The sequence below is a fragment of the Neoarius graeffei genome, chromosome 2, assembly GCF_027579695.1.
Source record: "Neoarius graeffei isolate fNeoGra1 chromosome 2, fNeoGra1.pri, whole genome shotgun sequence".
In the NCBI taxonomy this organism is placed as follows: domain Eukaryota; kingdom Metazoa; phylum Chordata; class Actinopteri; order Siluriformes; family Ariidae; genus Neoarius; species Neoarius graeffei.
The window spans coordinates 37,774,404-37,792,405 of record NC_083570.1 but is presented as its reverse complement, the minus strand read 5'-3'; the positions used below and the strand labels follow the sequence as shown (position 1 = coordinate 37,792,405).

The 18,002-nt window shown below is 41.3% G+C and overlaps 1 protein-coding gene across 2 annotated transcripts in view; it reads right to left on the bottom strand.

Moving 5' to 3' along the window:
- The window catches only part of afg1lb (AFG1 like ATPase b), a 114,850-nt gene that overhangs the window by 62,355 nt on the left and 34,493 nt on the right, over window positions 1-18,002 (bottom strand). For both annotated transcript variants that reach the window (XM_060914141.1, XM_060914138.1), the window contains exons 4-6: window positions 17,586-17,687; window positions 17,076-17,203; window positions 11,585-11,684 (exon numbers count right to left, since the gene is read on the bottom strand). In XM_060914141.1, the coding sequence (XP_060770124.1) occupies window positions 11,585-11,684; window positions 17,076-17,203; window positions 17,586-17,687 (330 nt within the window). The remainder of the gene's footprint in view (window positions 1-11,584; window positions 11,685-17,075; window positions 17,204-17,585; window positions 17,688-18,002) is intronic.

Here is an 18,002-nt window from a genome sequence, read left to right as displayed (position 1 = left end):
ATCCACGAATGCACCATATGTTTCTATGTGCACAGATTAATGCTTCTTTCTACCAGCATGCTTATATTTGCTATTTATAGCGATATAACATGACAGATCCTTCAGGAATAAGGAAAATATACAATAGGTTGATATACTTCTGTAAAAACATAATGACATCAGATACCTGTTGTAGTTTGTTAAATTTCTTAAAGTACTCAAGTGTATACAGAGTCAATAAGAAGCTATGAGATGTAACTATGAGCCATTCTGCAGTTGAATGAAACCAATTCAATGATCGACCAATGTCACTGTGAGTGACCGAAGACCCAGCCATGGATGGTTGTGGCATCATTCGGATTCAAACTTGGGCCCTCCCAATGAAAGGACAAATGGGTTTCCTGCTGTATTTAGCAACCTCTAATCCAGGGGTCATTCATTGGCAGAAAGCAGCTCATCTACCAGAGACTAGCGTGTAGCTATCGAGGGCTAAAAGTCATGAAGGGAAGAATTTTCATTTTGATTAGCCAACTGACAATGTTAATGAAAAAACAACACTGTTTAATGATGATCGGTTAGAGAAGTACGTGTTTATTCTCCACGTCAAGTTCAAAATAGATGGCTCATCTGTTCAGAGTCTAATGTGCTAATCAAATCTGATGGTTCAGAGTCTTAGGTGCTAATCAAAAGTTGCAGTTTGAAGTGGTGATATTTTTACACTGGTGCTTCATGTAACATAGCCATAAATTACTCATTAATGTTTTTAAGCATTAAAAGGTAAAATACTACAAGCATGTTCTTGTACTGACCTCCAACTCACTTTCTCACAACACAACTTTAACTTGTTCGCTAAAGTCCATCCTCTTTAACTTTAGAGAAACCACGTATCCAGAGGCTTGCTGATTAGCTTACTTGTAAGACTCCATGTGTAGATGTATGGAGTTCTTGTGCCTGTCTTGGGTCTTTTGGCTTCATCTCAAAAGTTCAGCAAAGTTTACATGAACACAAATTCATGTATGGCTGCCAAGTTACATTCAGCCAACCAGGCAAGGTCTTTGTGAAGGCATAACAGAGAGAGTGGACTTGTGGTGTAAGCAAACACTCTAGAAAGCTTCGTGCTAGACATTTGGCATGGTTCGGGTTTGTTTTCAACCAAGAAATCGCAACACGTAGAAGAGGAGTATGGGAACAGTTTCTGAATTGTCTACTGCAGTGATACTATACTCACAATACAGAGTCTGCCCTTCGTAGGGCAGTTAGCAACCACCTCTTCTCTGCTGATGCTCTTAAAACGCTCCTTCTTTGGGACCTTAGCTGTGCTTTTGACCTGGTCATGAACTGTTTCTCTTCCATCTCTCTGCTATTGATAATACTGGCTCTGCCTTTTCCTGGTTAACCCTCTGGGGTCTGAGGGTATTTTCTGGCACTCTAATGATTTTGGCATGCTCTGATTTTGTTGTCAATTTCAACAAATCTAAGCAGTATTTTCAAAGTAATGTGACTTTTTTGTATTCAGCACAGGTTCAACTACAATAATATCTATGTAGTATGTATGCCATGATTATACTTAAAAAAAATAACAAATGAAGATGTTGTAAAAATCAGTTTTAGAACTGTGTTGGAATGTGTGAAAATACATGACCTTACCCATTGTGTCGAATTGTTTTGATCACTTGAGGTGATTCTGTTCAGTCTTAGGAATGTATCAAGCACAAAAACTTAAATCTGCTCTACTGATTTGGACAATTAACTAGCCATCAAAAAAATTACGTCCTATTGTTTTGGGATAAAGGGTTGGCAGTGGGAGGGGTATTCGGTGAGAAGGGTAAAAAATTTCCATTCATTCAATGAGAAGAGTGAAAAACCCTCCCACCGCCAGCTCTTAATCCCATCAGGTCAAGTCACAATGGGTAAGATCATGTTTTTTCACACATTCCAACACAGTTCTAAAACTGCTTTTTACAACACCTTCATTTATCTGGTATTTGACTCTATTCAGCCAGTCTTGAAATTAACTCTTGTACTATTTTACTCATTTCAAAGCCACGTTACTCTGTTACACAGTTACTCTGTAATTTTGCTCCCACTCCAACTCCAAATTTTACTCTCTAAACTCAAAATAGAGCAAAATTAATCATTTTTGAGGATAATACTTTTGACTCTGGAAAAAAATGCTCAGTTATTTTTCCTGTGTATGAACTACAGCGCACGCATATCAATCGATCTGCTCATAATAAATAGAAGCAATATTTACACTTACTCGAGTTGATCTTCGGCTGGATCGAGTCGAAGTATTAACAAAAATAAGAACAATAATAAAAAAAATAAAAATAGGGCACCACTCCTCATCAGTGTTGCAGTTCTTAAGATTCAATTGAATCATTATCCTGAATCATGAATTGAATCACTGTCCTGAATCATCCGAAGTGCATAAAATCCGTGTGCCATGTCACAACAAGTTTTACCTCCAAATAGCCTAAACTATGGCTGACAGATTTTATCCTGTTTACGGTGGGCGTTCCCACCGCGAAAGAGAAACCAATCGAAACCGAAGGAGTGAAAGTGATTATCATGTCGTTACCATATGAATAATCTTTTTTGAATGCATAAGTGGGTGGTCACTCCGGTGTGACTGAGGAAAGTGACAAGTTTTATGTTTCATCTAATTTAGGTAATTTAAAAACTATAATATTATTTGGCAGTGGGCATATAGGAAAGTGTAAAAGTATAAAGTTTCTGTCAATATGTTTATCATGCTTATATGATAAAAACTTGCAGATATTTATCTAAATACATGACCTACTCATTCTAAACCTGTCGAGCTTCGCCGGCGAAGCTCTCGACCCCAAAGGGCTAAAATCCTAGCTCACAGATAGACAGCAGTTTACTTCCATCACCAAGTACAAGTCTTCCATGGCACCCGTCAGTTGTGGCGTACCACAGGGTTCTGTCTTAGGTCCTCTCCTGTTCATGTTCTACATGCTTCCCCGGGGCCAAATTATCCACCTTCATGGTTTGAATTTTCATTGCTATGCAGATGACATGGAGATTTACATCAGCTGCAGGCCTTCAACATCTGCCCCACCCCCTTCCCCTCTCTGAATGCATCCAAGACCTAAAACTTTTTAAAGCTTAATGCTGATAAAATGGATCTTTTCCCTACTGGATCCTCCATTAGTAATTTTAATTTGGTTGTTGATGGCACGGTCATTAAAACTTCACTCTCTGTACCTCACCTCGGTGTTATCTTTGACTCTGCCCTTATTTTTGAAAAATCACATGAACTCCCTGTCTAAAACTGCCTTTTTCTCCTCTGCAACATTGCACATCCCTGTCCTGCACTCAGCACCAAGGATCGCGAAATGCTCATCCATGCTTTTATTACATCGCAACTAGATTATTGCAATGCTTTGTTCGTTGGTCTCCCAGCCAAGCCCATTGCTCAGCTTCAGTATATTCAAAACTATGCAGCCAGAGTCCTCACCCACACTAAGACGCTAGTTAAAAAGTATACTAAATGTTCTAGTCATAAGTTTATGGAGCTTATTTCTGCATAAACCTAACACTCTAGCATATTTATGCATATTAGGTCTACGTTAACTTATTTATCTGGCTTAACACTCACTGACCATTTTAATAGGAACTTGTTCTTGATCCTAAGATCCCTGTTTTTGGCTGCAGGAGTGGAACCCAATGTAGTCTTCTGCTGTTGCATGCTGAGTTGCTTTTCTGTTCACCATGGTTGTAAAGAGTTGCTATGAGTTACTATATCCTTCCTGTCAGCTCAAACCAATCTGGCCATTTTCCTCTGACTTCTCTTATCAACAAGACATTTCCACCCACAGAACTGTCGCTCACTCAATATTTTTTGTTTTTCGTGCCATTCTGTGTGAACTTGAGAAACTGTTGTGTGTGAAAACCCCAGGAGATCAACACTTTCTGAACAAGATCAACTGTGAGCTACTGCTCACTTACGTATACCCCCACTCCCGCTTATATCAGAATGCAAACAATCGAAGGAATAGGACGCTTATTATTAATGTTGACTTCAACAAATAATTAACCCTGAAACAAGTAAGTAAAGAACAGTGTTCTCCCCAGGTATTTCAAATAGCATCCTGGTAAACTGTCATTTTGAAATAGCATTTTGCTTCTTGAAATAGCGTCAAAATCCACGCTATATGTTTCGTAAGTATATTCAGTTGGTAAACAGGAAGTTGATGTGCGACAGACCTGAAAACGGTCTACACGGTATCGAACCCCAAGCTGAAGTTTGGTACCAAGTGGCTATGATTTGTGGTTGCTGAGAAAAATGGGGGTTTGGATGGATGGAAATATGGATGGACAGACAGAGGTAAACCAGTATACCACCCCTCCTTTGGAGAGGGGGTATAATAATAATTAAAAAAAAAAATACTCAAACCAGTCCATCTGGCACCAACACCCATGCCACAGTGACAGTCACAGAGATCACAATTTCCCATTCTGATGTTTGAAGTGAACATTAACTGAAGCTCTTGATTTGTATCTGCATGATTTTATGCACTGTGCTGCTGTCAAGGGATCGGCTGATTAAATAACTGCATAAAACAGCAGGTGAATGGGTGTTTCAAATAAAGGTATAGGTTTACTATGCACCACTGTCTTTAGATGTGCTAGACAAATTAAGCAATATCCCATGAGTAAAAGCGCTGTTGTCCTGAATACTGCCTCTATTAGCTCTATTAATAAGAAATTATCATCGAGTAATTTCAGACATACAGTGCCTTGCAAAAGTATTCATACCCCTTGAACTTTTTCACATTTTTCCACCTTACAACCACAAACTGAAAAGTTTTTTTTTTATTGAGATTTTATGTGATAGACCAACACAGAGTAGCACATAATTGTGAAGTGAAACGAAAATGATAAATGGTCTTCAAAATTTTAAACAAATACAAATCTGAAAAATGTGGTGTGCATTAGTATTCAGCCCCCTGTACTCTGATACCTCTAAATACAACCCAGTGCAATCAATTGCCTTCAGAAGTCATCTAATTAGTTAATAGAGTCCTACTGTGTGTAATTTACTCTCAGCATAAATACACTTGTTCTGTGAAGGCCTCAGTGGTTTGTTAGAGAACACTGAAGAACAAACAGCATCATGAAGACCAAAGAACTCACCAGACAGGTCAGGGATAAAGTTCTGGAGAAGTTTAAAGCAGGGTTAGGTTATAAAAAAATATCCCAAGCTCTGAACATCTCAAGAAGCACTGTTCAATCCATCATTCAAAAATGGAAAAAGTATGGCACAACTGCAAACCTACCAAGACATGGCCGTCCACCAGAGCGAGCAAGGAGAGCACTGGTCAGAGAAGCAACCAAGAGGTCCATGATCACTCTGGAGGAGCTGCAGAAATCCACAGCTCAGGTGGGAGAATCTGTGCACAGGACATCTATAAGTCGTACACTCCACAAATCTGGCCTTTTTGGAAGAGTGGCAAGAAGAGCGCCATTGTTGAAAGACAGGCATAAGAAGCCATGTAGGGGACACAGCAAACATGTGGAAGAAGGTGCTTTGGTCAGATGAGACCAAAGCTGAACTTTTTGGCCTAAATGCAAAGCACTATGTGTGGCAGAAAACTAACACTGCTCATCACCCTGCACACACCATCCCCACTGTGAAACATGGTGGTGGCAGCATCATGCTATGGGGATGCTTTTCTTCAGCAGGGACAGCGAAACTGGTCAGAGTTGATGGGAAGATGGATGGAGCTAAATACAGGGCAATCCTGGAAGAAAACCTGTTGGAGGCTGCAAAAGACTTGAGACTGGGAAGGAGATTCACCTTCCAGCAAGACAATAACCCTGAACATACAGCCAGAGCTACAATGGAATGGTTTAGATCAAAGAATATTCATGTGTTAGAATGGCCCAGTCAAAGTCCAGACCTAAATCCCATTGAGCATCTGTGGCAAGACTTGAAAATTGCTGTTCACAGATGCTCTCCATCCAATCTGGCTGAGCTTGAGCTATTTTGCAAAGAAGAATGGGCAAAAATTTCAGTGTCTAGATGTGCAAAGCTGGTAGAGACATACCACAAAAGACTTGCAACTGTAATTGCAGCAAAAGGTGGCTCTACAAAGTATTGATGCAGGGGGGCTGAATACTAATGCACATCACATTTTTCAGATTTTTATTTGTTTAAAATTTTGAAGACCATTTATCATTTTCGTTTCACTTCACAATTATGTGCTACTCTGTGTTGGTCTATCACATAAAATCTCAATAAAAAACATTTAAGTTCATGGTTGTAAGGTGGAAAAATGTGAAAAAGTTCAAGGGGTATGAATACTTTTGCAAGGCACTGTAATACGGCCAAATATTTTGGGTTTTTTTTTCCGTCAACGAAAATAGTTCCCAAAGACGTTATAGCTGGATAAAGTGTTGCGTGTTTCCATGCCAACACACTACTGGCTGTCAGTCAGTCTGTAAGTGTAATAACAGTTTGAGTGTAACAAACTATTTTGAACTACAACCCAGATTCCAAAAAAGTTGGGACAAAGTACAAATTGTCAATAAAAACGGAATGCAATAATTTACAAATCTATTCACAATAGAACATAGACAACATATCAAATGTCGAAAGTGAGACATTTTGAAATTTCATGCCAAACATTGGCTCATTTGAAATTTCATGACAGCAACACATCTCAAAAAAGTTGGGACAGGGGCCAATAAGAGGCCGGAAAAGTTAAAGGTACAAAAAAGGAACAGCTGGAGGACCAAATTGCAACTCATTAGGTCAATTGGCAATAGGTCATTAACATGACTGGGTATAAAAAGAGCATCTTGGAGTGGCAGCGGCTCTCAGAAGTAAAGATGGGAAGAGGATCACCAATCCCCCTAATTCTGCACCTACAAATAGTGGAGCAATATCAGAAAGGAGTTTGACAGTGTAAAATTGCAGAGTTTGAACATATCATCATCTACAGTGCATAATATCATCAAAAGATTCAGAGAATCTGGAAGAATCTCTGTGCGTAAGGGTCAAGGCCGGAAAACCATACTGGGTGCCCATGATCTTCGGGCCCTTAGACGGCACTGCATCACATACAGGCATGCTTCTGTATTGGAAATCACAAAATGGGCTCAGGAATATTTCCAGAGAACATTATCTGTGAACACAATTCACCGTGCCATCCGCCGTTGCCAGCTAAAACTCTATAGTTCAAAGAAGAAGCTGTATCTAAACATGATCCAGAAGCGCAGACGTCTTCTCTGGGCCAAGGCTCATTTAAAATGGACTGTGGCAAAGTGGAAAACTGTTCTGTGGTCAGACGAATCAAAATTTGAAGTTCTTTATGGAAATCAGGGACGCCGTGTCATTCGGACTAAAGAGGAGAAGGACGACCCAAGTTGTTATCAGTGCTCAGTTCAGAAGCCTGCATCTTTGATGGTATGGGGTTGCATTAGTGCGTGTGGCATGGGCAGCTTACACATCTGGAAAGACACCATCAATGCTGAAAGGTATATCCAGGTTCTAGAGCAACATATGCTCCCATCCAGACGACGTCTCTTTCAGGGAAGACCTTGCATTTTCCAATATGACTATGCCAAACCACATACTGCATCAATTACAGCATCATGGCTGCGTAGAAGAAGGGTCCGGGTACTGAACTGGCCAGCCTGCAGTCCAGATCTTTCACCCATAGAAAACATTTGGCGCATCATAAAACGGAAGATACGACAAAAAAGACCTAAGGCAGTTGAGCAACTAGAATCCTACATTAGACAAGAATGGGTCAACATTCCTATCCCTAAACTTGAGCAACTTGTCTCCTCAGTCCCCAGACGTTTACAGACTGTTGTAAAGAGAAAAGGGGATGTCTCATAGTGGTAAACATGGCCTTGTCCCAACTTTTTTGAGATGTGTTGTTGTCATGAAATTTAAAAATCACCTAATTTTTATCTTTAAATGATACATTTTCTCAGTTTAAATATTTGATATGTCATCTATGTTCTATTCTGAATAAAATATGGAATTTTGAAACTTCCACATCATTGCATTCCGTTTTTATTTACAATTTGTAATTTGTCCCAACTTTTTTGGAATCGGGGTTGTATAATGCAGAGTCATGCACACAGTGAAATGTCCCAGTGCTGTTATACTAATTATCAGCGCTCTTGGAATTCATTATTCAGACTGAACATGTGTTCTAATGCGTCTTAAACAAATATGAACGCAGATCTAAACAGTAGGTAGAGTAAAGCTTTAGACCAGGGGTCACCAAGCTTTTTTCTCTGGGGGCCACATTGTCGTTCCTGACTGTGATGGGGGGCCGGGGTCAGGTCAGCTATATAACATAGAATTGTATGACCCAGACAAATATGACCACCAGCAGGCCTCATTGTGTAGTAGAGATTACTAGCCTGGCACTGCCATCCCCACTACTATATCCACACTACTATATCAACACTTGATTCCTGGCACATACGGTATTTGTTTATCTTTACTAGTGGTTTGCAAAAGTAGTAATCGAGTCTTCACACTTTTAATTTGAAATACCACAGATATTCCATTTATTTATTTTCTAATAAAAATAACATCAAAGCTGTCAAGGTAAGAAACATCTGCCTATTTGAGGTGATTGACACTGGCAAAGGTGAGTGGAAAATTATAAATTGTAGGTAGGCCTGTTGATATTATTAATAATATTAATAATAATTGTGTGCAGCACTTAATAAAGGTCAAATAAATAGGCCTATAAAATAAATACCGTACATTTAAAAAAAAACAGTGAAATTATAATAATATGAGCAATAGATCAATAGATCACAGCAGTTGTGCTGTGTCCTGCACGTCATTGCTCTCATCCATGGCCAAAGCAAAAAACTCGAATTCTGACGCTTTCTTGTTCAGCTAGTCATACACGTTGTCCCCCAAATCTTCGGTTTGCCTGGTCATAACAGGTGCGGAGAGACTCACCGCGTTGAGCGCATCCTTCTTGTCGGGACACACCTCCTCGGCCACAGCAAGCATGCATACTTTAACAAAGTCCCCATCAGTAAACAGCTTTCCATGGGTAGCTAGTAGGTGAGCTACCTTATAGCTAGCTCAGACAGCAGCCTGGTTGATCTGGGTTTGGTGAAGGAATACATTCTGTTGTGCATCCAGTCTGCATTTCATCCTCCGAATCCTATCTTCTCGTTTGCCCTCACAAACTAGCATACTCTTTGTGGCGGGTTTCGTAGTGACGACACAGATTATATTCTTTGAAAACCGACACACTTTCTTTACATACAAGACAAACTGCACGGTCCTTACACTGAACGAAAAAATAAATCGGTGGTCCACTGTTCTTTAAAAACTCTGCACTCTCTGTCAGCTTTTCGCTGACCGCTAGCCATTTTGCTGTCCTGAACACTGACAGTTCTCTGCACATGCGCTGCCTGTCACTGCTTGATCGCGAGCATATGGCGAAAATTCGGAAAATATGAATAGTTCATTTTATAACTAAATATCAATTTTAATTGATAAAATCAACAAAATACAAGATGCAGGACATGTTATTATTTGCCAAAAAGCAATTTAAAAAAAATAGGCCATGACCACTTTTGGGGATTGCCTCATAGGGCCGGTTCAAGTGGTGGGGGGCAGAGGGGCTGGGGTCCAGTCAAAGAGGGGTGGCGGGCCGGAGTCGGCCCGCGGGCCGTAGTTTCATGACCCCTGCTTTAGACTACATGTGTGCATTGGAACAAGAAAAGTTACACATGAACAAGGTTTTAATGTTTATGTGGAGCATCAAAAAACAGCATGGGGAGGGTTGCCAGGCGTCACACTCACATTTATACCTTGGGCCAGTTTAGGGTAGCAAGTTCAAGTCTAAGACCCTGGAGCTGTGAGGTGGCAACACATCCTGCTACTATTTTACACTTAGTGTAGAGATTTAAAAAAAAAAAAAAAAACAGCATACAGCTGCAGTCAGAAGTTGACACACATGGACATGAATAATGTATGTGAATGGCAATATTGGGATTTCAAAGATTTCTTTGAACTTTTTCTGTGGCAGAATGATCATACAACAGACATCTTTAACTGAACAAACCCAAATCAACACAGGGTAAAAACTATACATGCAAGGACAGAAACATACATACAGCACACCTCATATTTGGTTAAATGACCCTTCGCAGATTTCATCTTGACCAGACATTCTTGGTAGCCATCAACAAGCTTCTGTCAGAATTCTGGTTGGACATTTGACCACTCTTCATGGCAGATTTAGTAGAGTTCAATTAAATGTGTGTTTTTCCTGGCATAGACCTGACTTTTAACCACAGTCCAAATACTTTTGATAGGGTTTAGATCAGGACTTGTTTGTTATCCATTCCACAACCAGCTTTGGTTTGTGTTTGTGGTCATTGTCCTGTTGGAACACCCAATTGTGTTCAAGTTCATGATGGTTTGAGGTTATGCTGAAGCATTCTGAGGTGGTCCGTGTTCTTCATTATTCTATCCACTGGCGCAATGCACCAGTTCCACTGGCAGCAAAACAGCCCCAGAGCATGATGATGCTACTGCCACCATGCTTAACAGTTGGTACAGTGTTCCTCTGTACCTCTGCTTATTGTGGCCAAATAATTCAATCTTTGTCTCATCTGACCATAAAACTTTCCTCTGAAAGTTGTTTTTTTTTTTGTCCATGTGGTCAGCTACAAACTTTAGTCAAGCTTGAAGGTGTTGAGTTTGGAGCATGGACTTCTTTCTTGGATGGCAGCCTTTTAGTCCATGGTGATGTAAAACTCACTTGATTGTAGCCAGTGTTCCAGCAGCTTCCGGTTCATGGCAGGCCTGGTGGTTCCTGAGTTGTTCCTAACAATTTTAACCAGTTTCCTCTCAGTTGAAGGTGACAGTTTGGGTCTTCTTCCAGCAAAGTGGTTTGGTGAAGTGGTTACACCTCCCAAAAACTTGTACTTGCATACAGTTGTTTGAACTGATGATCTTGGAATTTGCAGTTGTTTAGAAATGGCTCCAAGAGACATTTTTGAGTAGTGTAAATCTATGATCCTCTTTCTCAGATCTGCACTGAGCTCCTTGGACTTTCCCATTGTACTGTGTTTTGGTCAATCCAATGAGTGCTGTCAAACAAACTCTTTTTATGTTGGCACAGAGAAGCTACCAGGTGTAGTCAATCATGATCACGTGATGAACAGGAAGTTAAGACATTTTGGAACTTTCAACACCACGGAATTATTCATCTAAATTGTTGCATGTCATTTTTTTTTTGATCCTGTATCTATCATTTTGACCATGTGTTGATTTCAAGAAACCCAAAATAAATGCATGTTGTACAGTCATTCTGCCACAGAAAAGGAACAGTTCAAAGATATCATCCATTTCCATCCATTCATTATCCATAACCACTTATCGTGTGCAGGGTCGCAGGCAAGCTGGAGCCTATCCCAGCTGACTATGGACGAGAGGTGGGGTACACCCTGGACAAGTCGCCAGATCATCGCAGAAGAAATCATTGAAAGCCCAATATTGCCATGGCATTCATGTCTGTGTATGTAAACGTCTAACCATAATTGTACTTGCACCTTTAAATAAGACGCTCCTTACCTTCTGGCGGTCGGTTGGAGGTGGCCACCATCACCACGCCACATGTAAACAAGCTCTCAAACAGCTGCTTCAGAATCATGGCACTGGCAACATCAGTCACCTAACCAAACAAAAGAGAAGCTGCAATTGCTGGGTTTCAGGTCACATGACTTTTCTTAGCAGTTTTACTGGAAGTGAAATAGCTGCTGGTCTAAGGGGGTCATTTCACCGAGAAATCTTCCCGGAAGACCGAGCTGCGATCTCAGAGCGTGGCTTGGTCGCACGCAGTCGACGGTTGACCGAGGGTTGGTCACACCTTGGTCTTCCGTGGTTGCACGTGGTCGAGGAATGGTCTCCCCGACAAAGAGATCGTAGCTCGGTTTTTTGACATGTCAAAGAACTGAGCCTCGACCTAAAAGTCGCACAGAGAGCGTCGAAAGAGCGAACAAGGTCAAGGAAAGGATGCATCGGTCGAGAGACAATCGAGGCTAGAATGGGGATGAGCAATGCTCAGTCTTCTCGAGCGAGAACTGATTGTGCGTATGGTTGTGCTGCTCGACCCGTCCTCGACACTCACTCGATCCGTGCGATCTAGCTTCACTCTTTTGCGATCAAGCCTCGCTCTGCGCAACCTGTCCCAGACCTTCCCTAGACCCGTATGCTCCCTATTCTTCCCATGGGCACAATTGGATTCTAAAGAGGATTAAGGTGCGACCTACTTCAACCAATAAAGATCGACCGTCGCTTAAATTGCGACCTATCTTCGCCTAATCCGATTAAGCTACGCCTACTGAATGTCATATAAATAGGGTGCAATAGCATGATGCAGAACGATTGGGTCCATGTTGTCCATTCGGAGGCTGGTCAAAAACTGATGGTCGGCCACTGATCGCCGGGCCTTTTCATACGGTCACAGTGGGTCGCACGCAAATCTGGGCGACCGTGACAAATTTGCGTGTAGCTCAGGCGAGAATCTGTCTAGAAAAGATCGAGAATTGAGCGTACAGAGCGAGGCTAGAACGTTTATATCGCAGGCGAAATCGCATTGATCGAGGGTACGTTGCAACTCGTACGTAGCTAGATCGGCCAAGATTGAGCCTTGATTGGCCGAGGTCGCGCACTTGCAAGGATAGCTCGCCGAGAGATCGACGCTATGATTGGTCGAACAGAACGAGCCTTGGTCGTGTTAAGATCGCATCAGATCAAGTGGATAGACGCAAGTAGAGTGTATGTAAAGCGTCTACAGAGCGTATAGGATGCAGGTAGAGCGTACACATCGAAGGTCGAACAAGAACATCGAACATAGAGCGTACACAGAAAATAATGGGTTTAGGTCGCACGGATTTTGCCCGCGACTATGGGAAAACATAGCTGCGATCATAGTCGCACGTGATCGCGTGCGATTTTTCCAGATCGTACTCGGTGAAATGAAGGGCTAAACGGCTGCCGTAGTGCAAACAACTAGCGATAACTTATCAGAGTATGCTTGTAATCTAGAAGCCACTGCTCGCTTTAGATATATTTGGAAGATTGCTATGTGCAATGGAATCGATCCTTACAGTCTGGGAAAGAAAGATGTGTCATACGATCTCGAAAACTACCCTTCAGTCGAGTTCCCCGACATCTCGAACTATCTGGTGTTGCAGACGTCCTTCTACACCACAAAACAGATGAAAGCGTGGAAGAGTATGGAGGCTTACAACTTTTTTGTATGTGGCCGGGTAAAGGACCTCGGTATCAAGTCGCTGCTGAATGAATCCTGTATTGTTTTTGCCCGTGTAACTATGTTTTTTTTAAGCTTTTCGTTCACGTCTTTACAACAAAGCGCTGCAAGTTGAAGTGTAAACAAACAACAGTTGGCTTGATTCTCACTTGTGTTGGCTCTTATCTCTCAGGTAAACCATTCACAAAGATCATCAGAAACCCCTTTAAAGACCTGGATCTTAGTTAAACAAGACGGAGAAGTGATCACGGCGCATTGTAACTGTATGGCTGGGGAAGAATTTTGTCATGACCTTCATGCATATGGACTTTGTAAGGAGTGAAGAGTAAACAAAGAAACAGCTGGGGACTTTAGCGCTTTGTGACTAAAAGAAGTACCGTAAAATAACGACACATAGCAAGAAAAGTACCTGGAAAACACTAAGGACATAGCTGAGAGGGAAATACAAACCTTTCACCAAGTGATCACTACAAACTCGAGCGTGCTTCGACTCGGCTCCCTTCGATTTCAGTGAGAGGTTTGAAAGCAACCTTTCTCGACGTCTTTTTGTGAAATCCTGCGTTCGTTCACCCTTTTTTATTAGTTCACGGGGAACCCTGAAGAAACTTATCAGTTTCACGGTTTGATCGATTCGAATAACCTAAAACAATGCAAGCGTAAGGCATTTTTCATGCGAGCAATGCACCTTTTCTATACAAACGCTTTGTCAACTGAGCTTTGGTAGACCACCAGCTAAAGTTTTGAATAACTAATGAGGCGGATGTGATGTCACGTGAAACCCAGCAATACAACAAATTCATCTCACTGGAAACCAAACAAACATAGTTGAATATAGCTTTATACTAGCTTTCAATTAAATAAATCCTTTGAATCCACTGAGCTAGAAATGAGCTTCCTTGATCTCTGGCCCAGATCCAAATTTTTAGGGTTCTGTGTTTCTCCAATGGTGGATAAATCTGAGACTATGGGAGCAGTCCCAGGTGGAAGGGCTGAGGATGAGCAAAAGAGCGCTCCTTTGCCTTGAGCTAATTACACAATTGTGATCGTGTGTACACGTGAACACATGAATACCAGGTGTTGTTACATTTCAGATTGCGAGCCTTGGCCAAGGTCCATTGACCACCACACACAAACACAAAGCCTCTCCACCTGACTGCAAAATGGCCACGCAGAGCTACAGCTTTCTGTCGGTGATGAGGACAAGTGGCTCGAGGTGGCTCAGATGAGCTAATCAAGTCAGCCGTGCTGGACAAAGCCACAAAATGAAATGATAAATAAATGAATGCATAAATAAATAAATAAACAAACAGACAGAGCAATATGAGGCAAAATCAGTGGCACAATGGCAGCCAGATGGCCGCACATACACACGTATATACACACAAACACACACAGATGTGTTCCCATTGTGTTCTTAAGGGCCTGGCATGGCCGTCCCTGAATCTCGGTAGCACGGGGGAACGAGTGGTTCTTTCATTATCATTCTCATCATCGTCATTGTCATTATTATCATTTAAACGTTGCCTTTTTCACAGTAGCGAGCTGTCGCCTCACACACATCTGCAAAAACACAGGAGCTGCTGGCCCTCTGGGAACAAAAGGAGCCCTTTAGTCAATAACCCACAATGAGATCCTCTTTCTTTCATATTCCATCTCTCTCGCTCGCTCTTCATCCCTCTTTCCCAGCCATCTTTCTTCTTTCCATTCCTGCAATCTTTTGTGTTTAATATCCTGTCAACATGAGCAATGTATTTTTTGTGTGTGCGCGTGCCCCTGAGTGTAGTCTACAGCGAGTGCATTTGAAGTTGGATGATGTCCTTCAGGGAAATAACGGATTCTTCAGGTTTCTGTACATGAGTGTTTTATTTTACTGATTTTTTTTCCAAGGAGGACTCAGGACATGACATGTTTTTATTGTGTAGCAAGCTGCACTTGCACACTGACGGACATTATTTATAAAAGAGGACACTTAAAACAGCCATACCGCCAGCATATGTTGTTTTTCTTACACTGAAGTACTCTTTTCTTTTGCATATTAAACCTTAGGTGCTCAATGCATCTCCATTAGCATCTGTACTTTTGGGCAAGTGTGTGTGTGGGTTTGTGCGTGTGTGTGAGGGGGCGTGCTACAAAGCTGAGATGCTGCTGCCTAAATTGGATCACATGTCCTTTAACCGCCTTTTCTTTCTGTGGCCTATTTCAAAAGAATCATTTAATTATGACCTTTTCATCCATCCTGTATTTGTTTTTTTTTTTGTTTGTCATGCAGGCAACATGGCACAAATGCATGCACAACACACACACACACACTCACAGTCAGGGGGTATTGATTGCCCGTTTGAGCAGAAGAAAGCCGCGTCGTCGTCGAGGACGACCTCAAAAACAACAGCACAAATATTCAAATGAGCATCCAATTACGCCAGCAAAGAGTCACTTTTGTGTGGCGCACACGGGTGCCAAATTACGCTCTTTTGATCTTAAACCTTTACTTACTCGAAGCCGGCGATGAGTAATTTCGGACCGAAGGCTGAGACAATGCCTTGAGCGGTTGCTCTTTCTTTCGCTCTTGCTCGCTCACACTATATATCTCTCTTGGCGCTTCTCTCAATACCTTGTCTTCATTAAGGCAGCGAAAGGGGGACAAAAAGGGGAAGACTACAAATTACTGATAATGATGGCAGACTAATGAAGAGAACGAAGAAATTTCATTAGCATTTAAGAGGCGAGGATGCGTGCGACCCGCCACGGCGCCTCTCCATTACCCCTTCACTTAAGGAAGCGAGAGGGGCCGGCTGAAACCCGATGCCTCATTTGCATGCCTAAGTGGCCGGGGCTCCTGATTGGTAAGGGTCCATCAGGCTCCTAATTTATGTATCCCAAACAAAACACGGGTACAAGAGTTCTGTGTTGGTGCTCGCCACGATCCACAAGTGCAGGAAATCCGAGTGCACTGCCATCGATGCGTGACACACACCATGAACCTGAGGTGTGCTTGTAATAAATGCACGCACAATTTATTATGAACGATTTCTACAAGTCACGTGTACAGGAATTAAAGTGCTTATAATGACCTTCAGTTCTGCTTAAGACCTGTTGATGGAAAAGATTCATTTTTGTGTGATAACTTCTTTTGAAGAACATCTCAGTAGTTCATCTACATGACTGGGCATGTGCACTGCACTTCCTTTCTCGTTTTCTCCATGAGAAACGAACGAAATATAATGTTTATTAAGTCACACAGCTTTGCTGGATTAGCTCAGTTGGTCCAACGACGTTTGTATTTCGGGTCTGGATTCCACTAGATGGCTCCAAAATGTCCAAATATGTCTGCTTTACATTCAGTAAAGAACCCTTTTTGCTTCTCAAGTCATCTGATATTTAGAGAAAAAAAAAGCAAGACCTTTGAAAAACTCTTGTGCAAAGCCTCAGTATAAGAATGCATAATTTCTAAATTGCAGGAGTAACAATTCATAATAGCGTACACCTCCAAGATCGTATTGTTTTACTGGCATTCAAAAAACATGGAGGGGACAAAAGAAAAAAACAACAACGTGTCGAGAAATATGATCTCTGACAGGAGAGTATTAATATGTCGAGTACTACTACCCACATTACATTATACAGCACACATGCTTTATTTTGCATGTCAATGTTGTTATTTCCATGCTAACGATCTAACAAATTGGCTTTGTGTTTTTAGTTCTTGATTCACAAACACCTGTTGATCGCCTCCACCCACGCGCAGCCCTGAACACCTTCTGCGACTCCACAGCCTGCCACCCTCCTCACCTGAAACTCATCTAGGCATAAGAGGCAGGTTTCTGCACCAATCTCCATGGCAACAGGGAAGATGGGGTCGTACATTGTCAGTTCGCCCGAGCTTCGTTTCGGCAGACTCTGTTTCAGCCGGTGGATCCCTGAAACCAAACGTTTACAGTCATTCCACACGAATGACACAGGAAAAGTAAATAACTTGAGCTTGGGTTGAAGAAAACAGCAAGGACTTTTATTAATAAGGTGAATATTTTTACTTACTATACACTGCATAGCTTCATTTTTAGAGAATTAGACATTACATTTCAAAATATGATGACCAAACAACCATTGAAATAGAGCTTCTTTGCTTACAGGGACTTTCATATTTCTTTGCATATTTCTTTTAATAAAATAAAAATCCTGGAAATAATATGTATGATGCTGTAATGTTTCGACACCAGGAGAACATAATATTAATAAAAACTATATTTCAGATGTTTATATGCAAGTTGCATGTACAAAGTAGAAGAAAAGGGAGCTTACTTCTGTGTACATCTAACATAAAGGCGTTAAAATGAAGTCTTTTTTTCCTGGGATTTTTTACATGGGAGTAAAACATGTCCATCAGCATCGTTTTTCCAGTGCCTGGGGAAAAAAAATAAAATAAAATTTAAAAAATAATAAAAACTTTCCCGTTTATACTAGAACGGCGGCCACAATTATCGACACCTTAATGATCTTTTGGCCATTGCAAAAGTAGAAAAGATTTTCAATACAGAAATTGTGCATGAATAATTACTCAAACTTCCACTGGAAAAAAAAAAAAAATCAGTTGATTCCCGATTACTTAGCGCATCAGGTCACATGACACCGTTCCACAATTATCGACACCCAGATAATTACTTATATATATATATATTTAAATAATAATCGGTATGTGGTATTAAGTTAACAAAACAT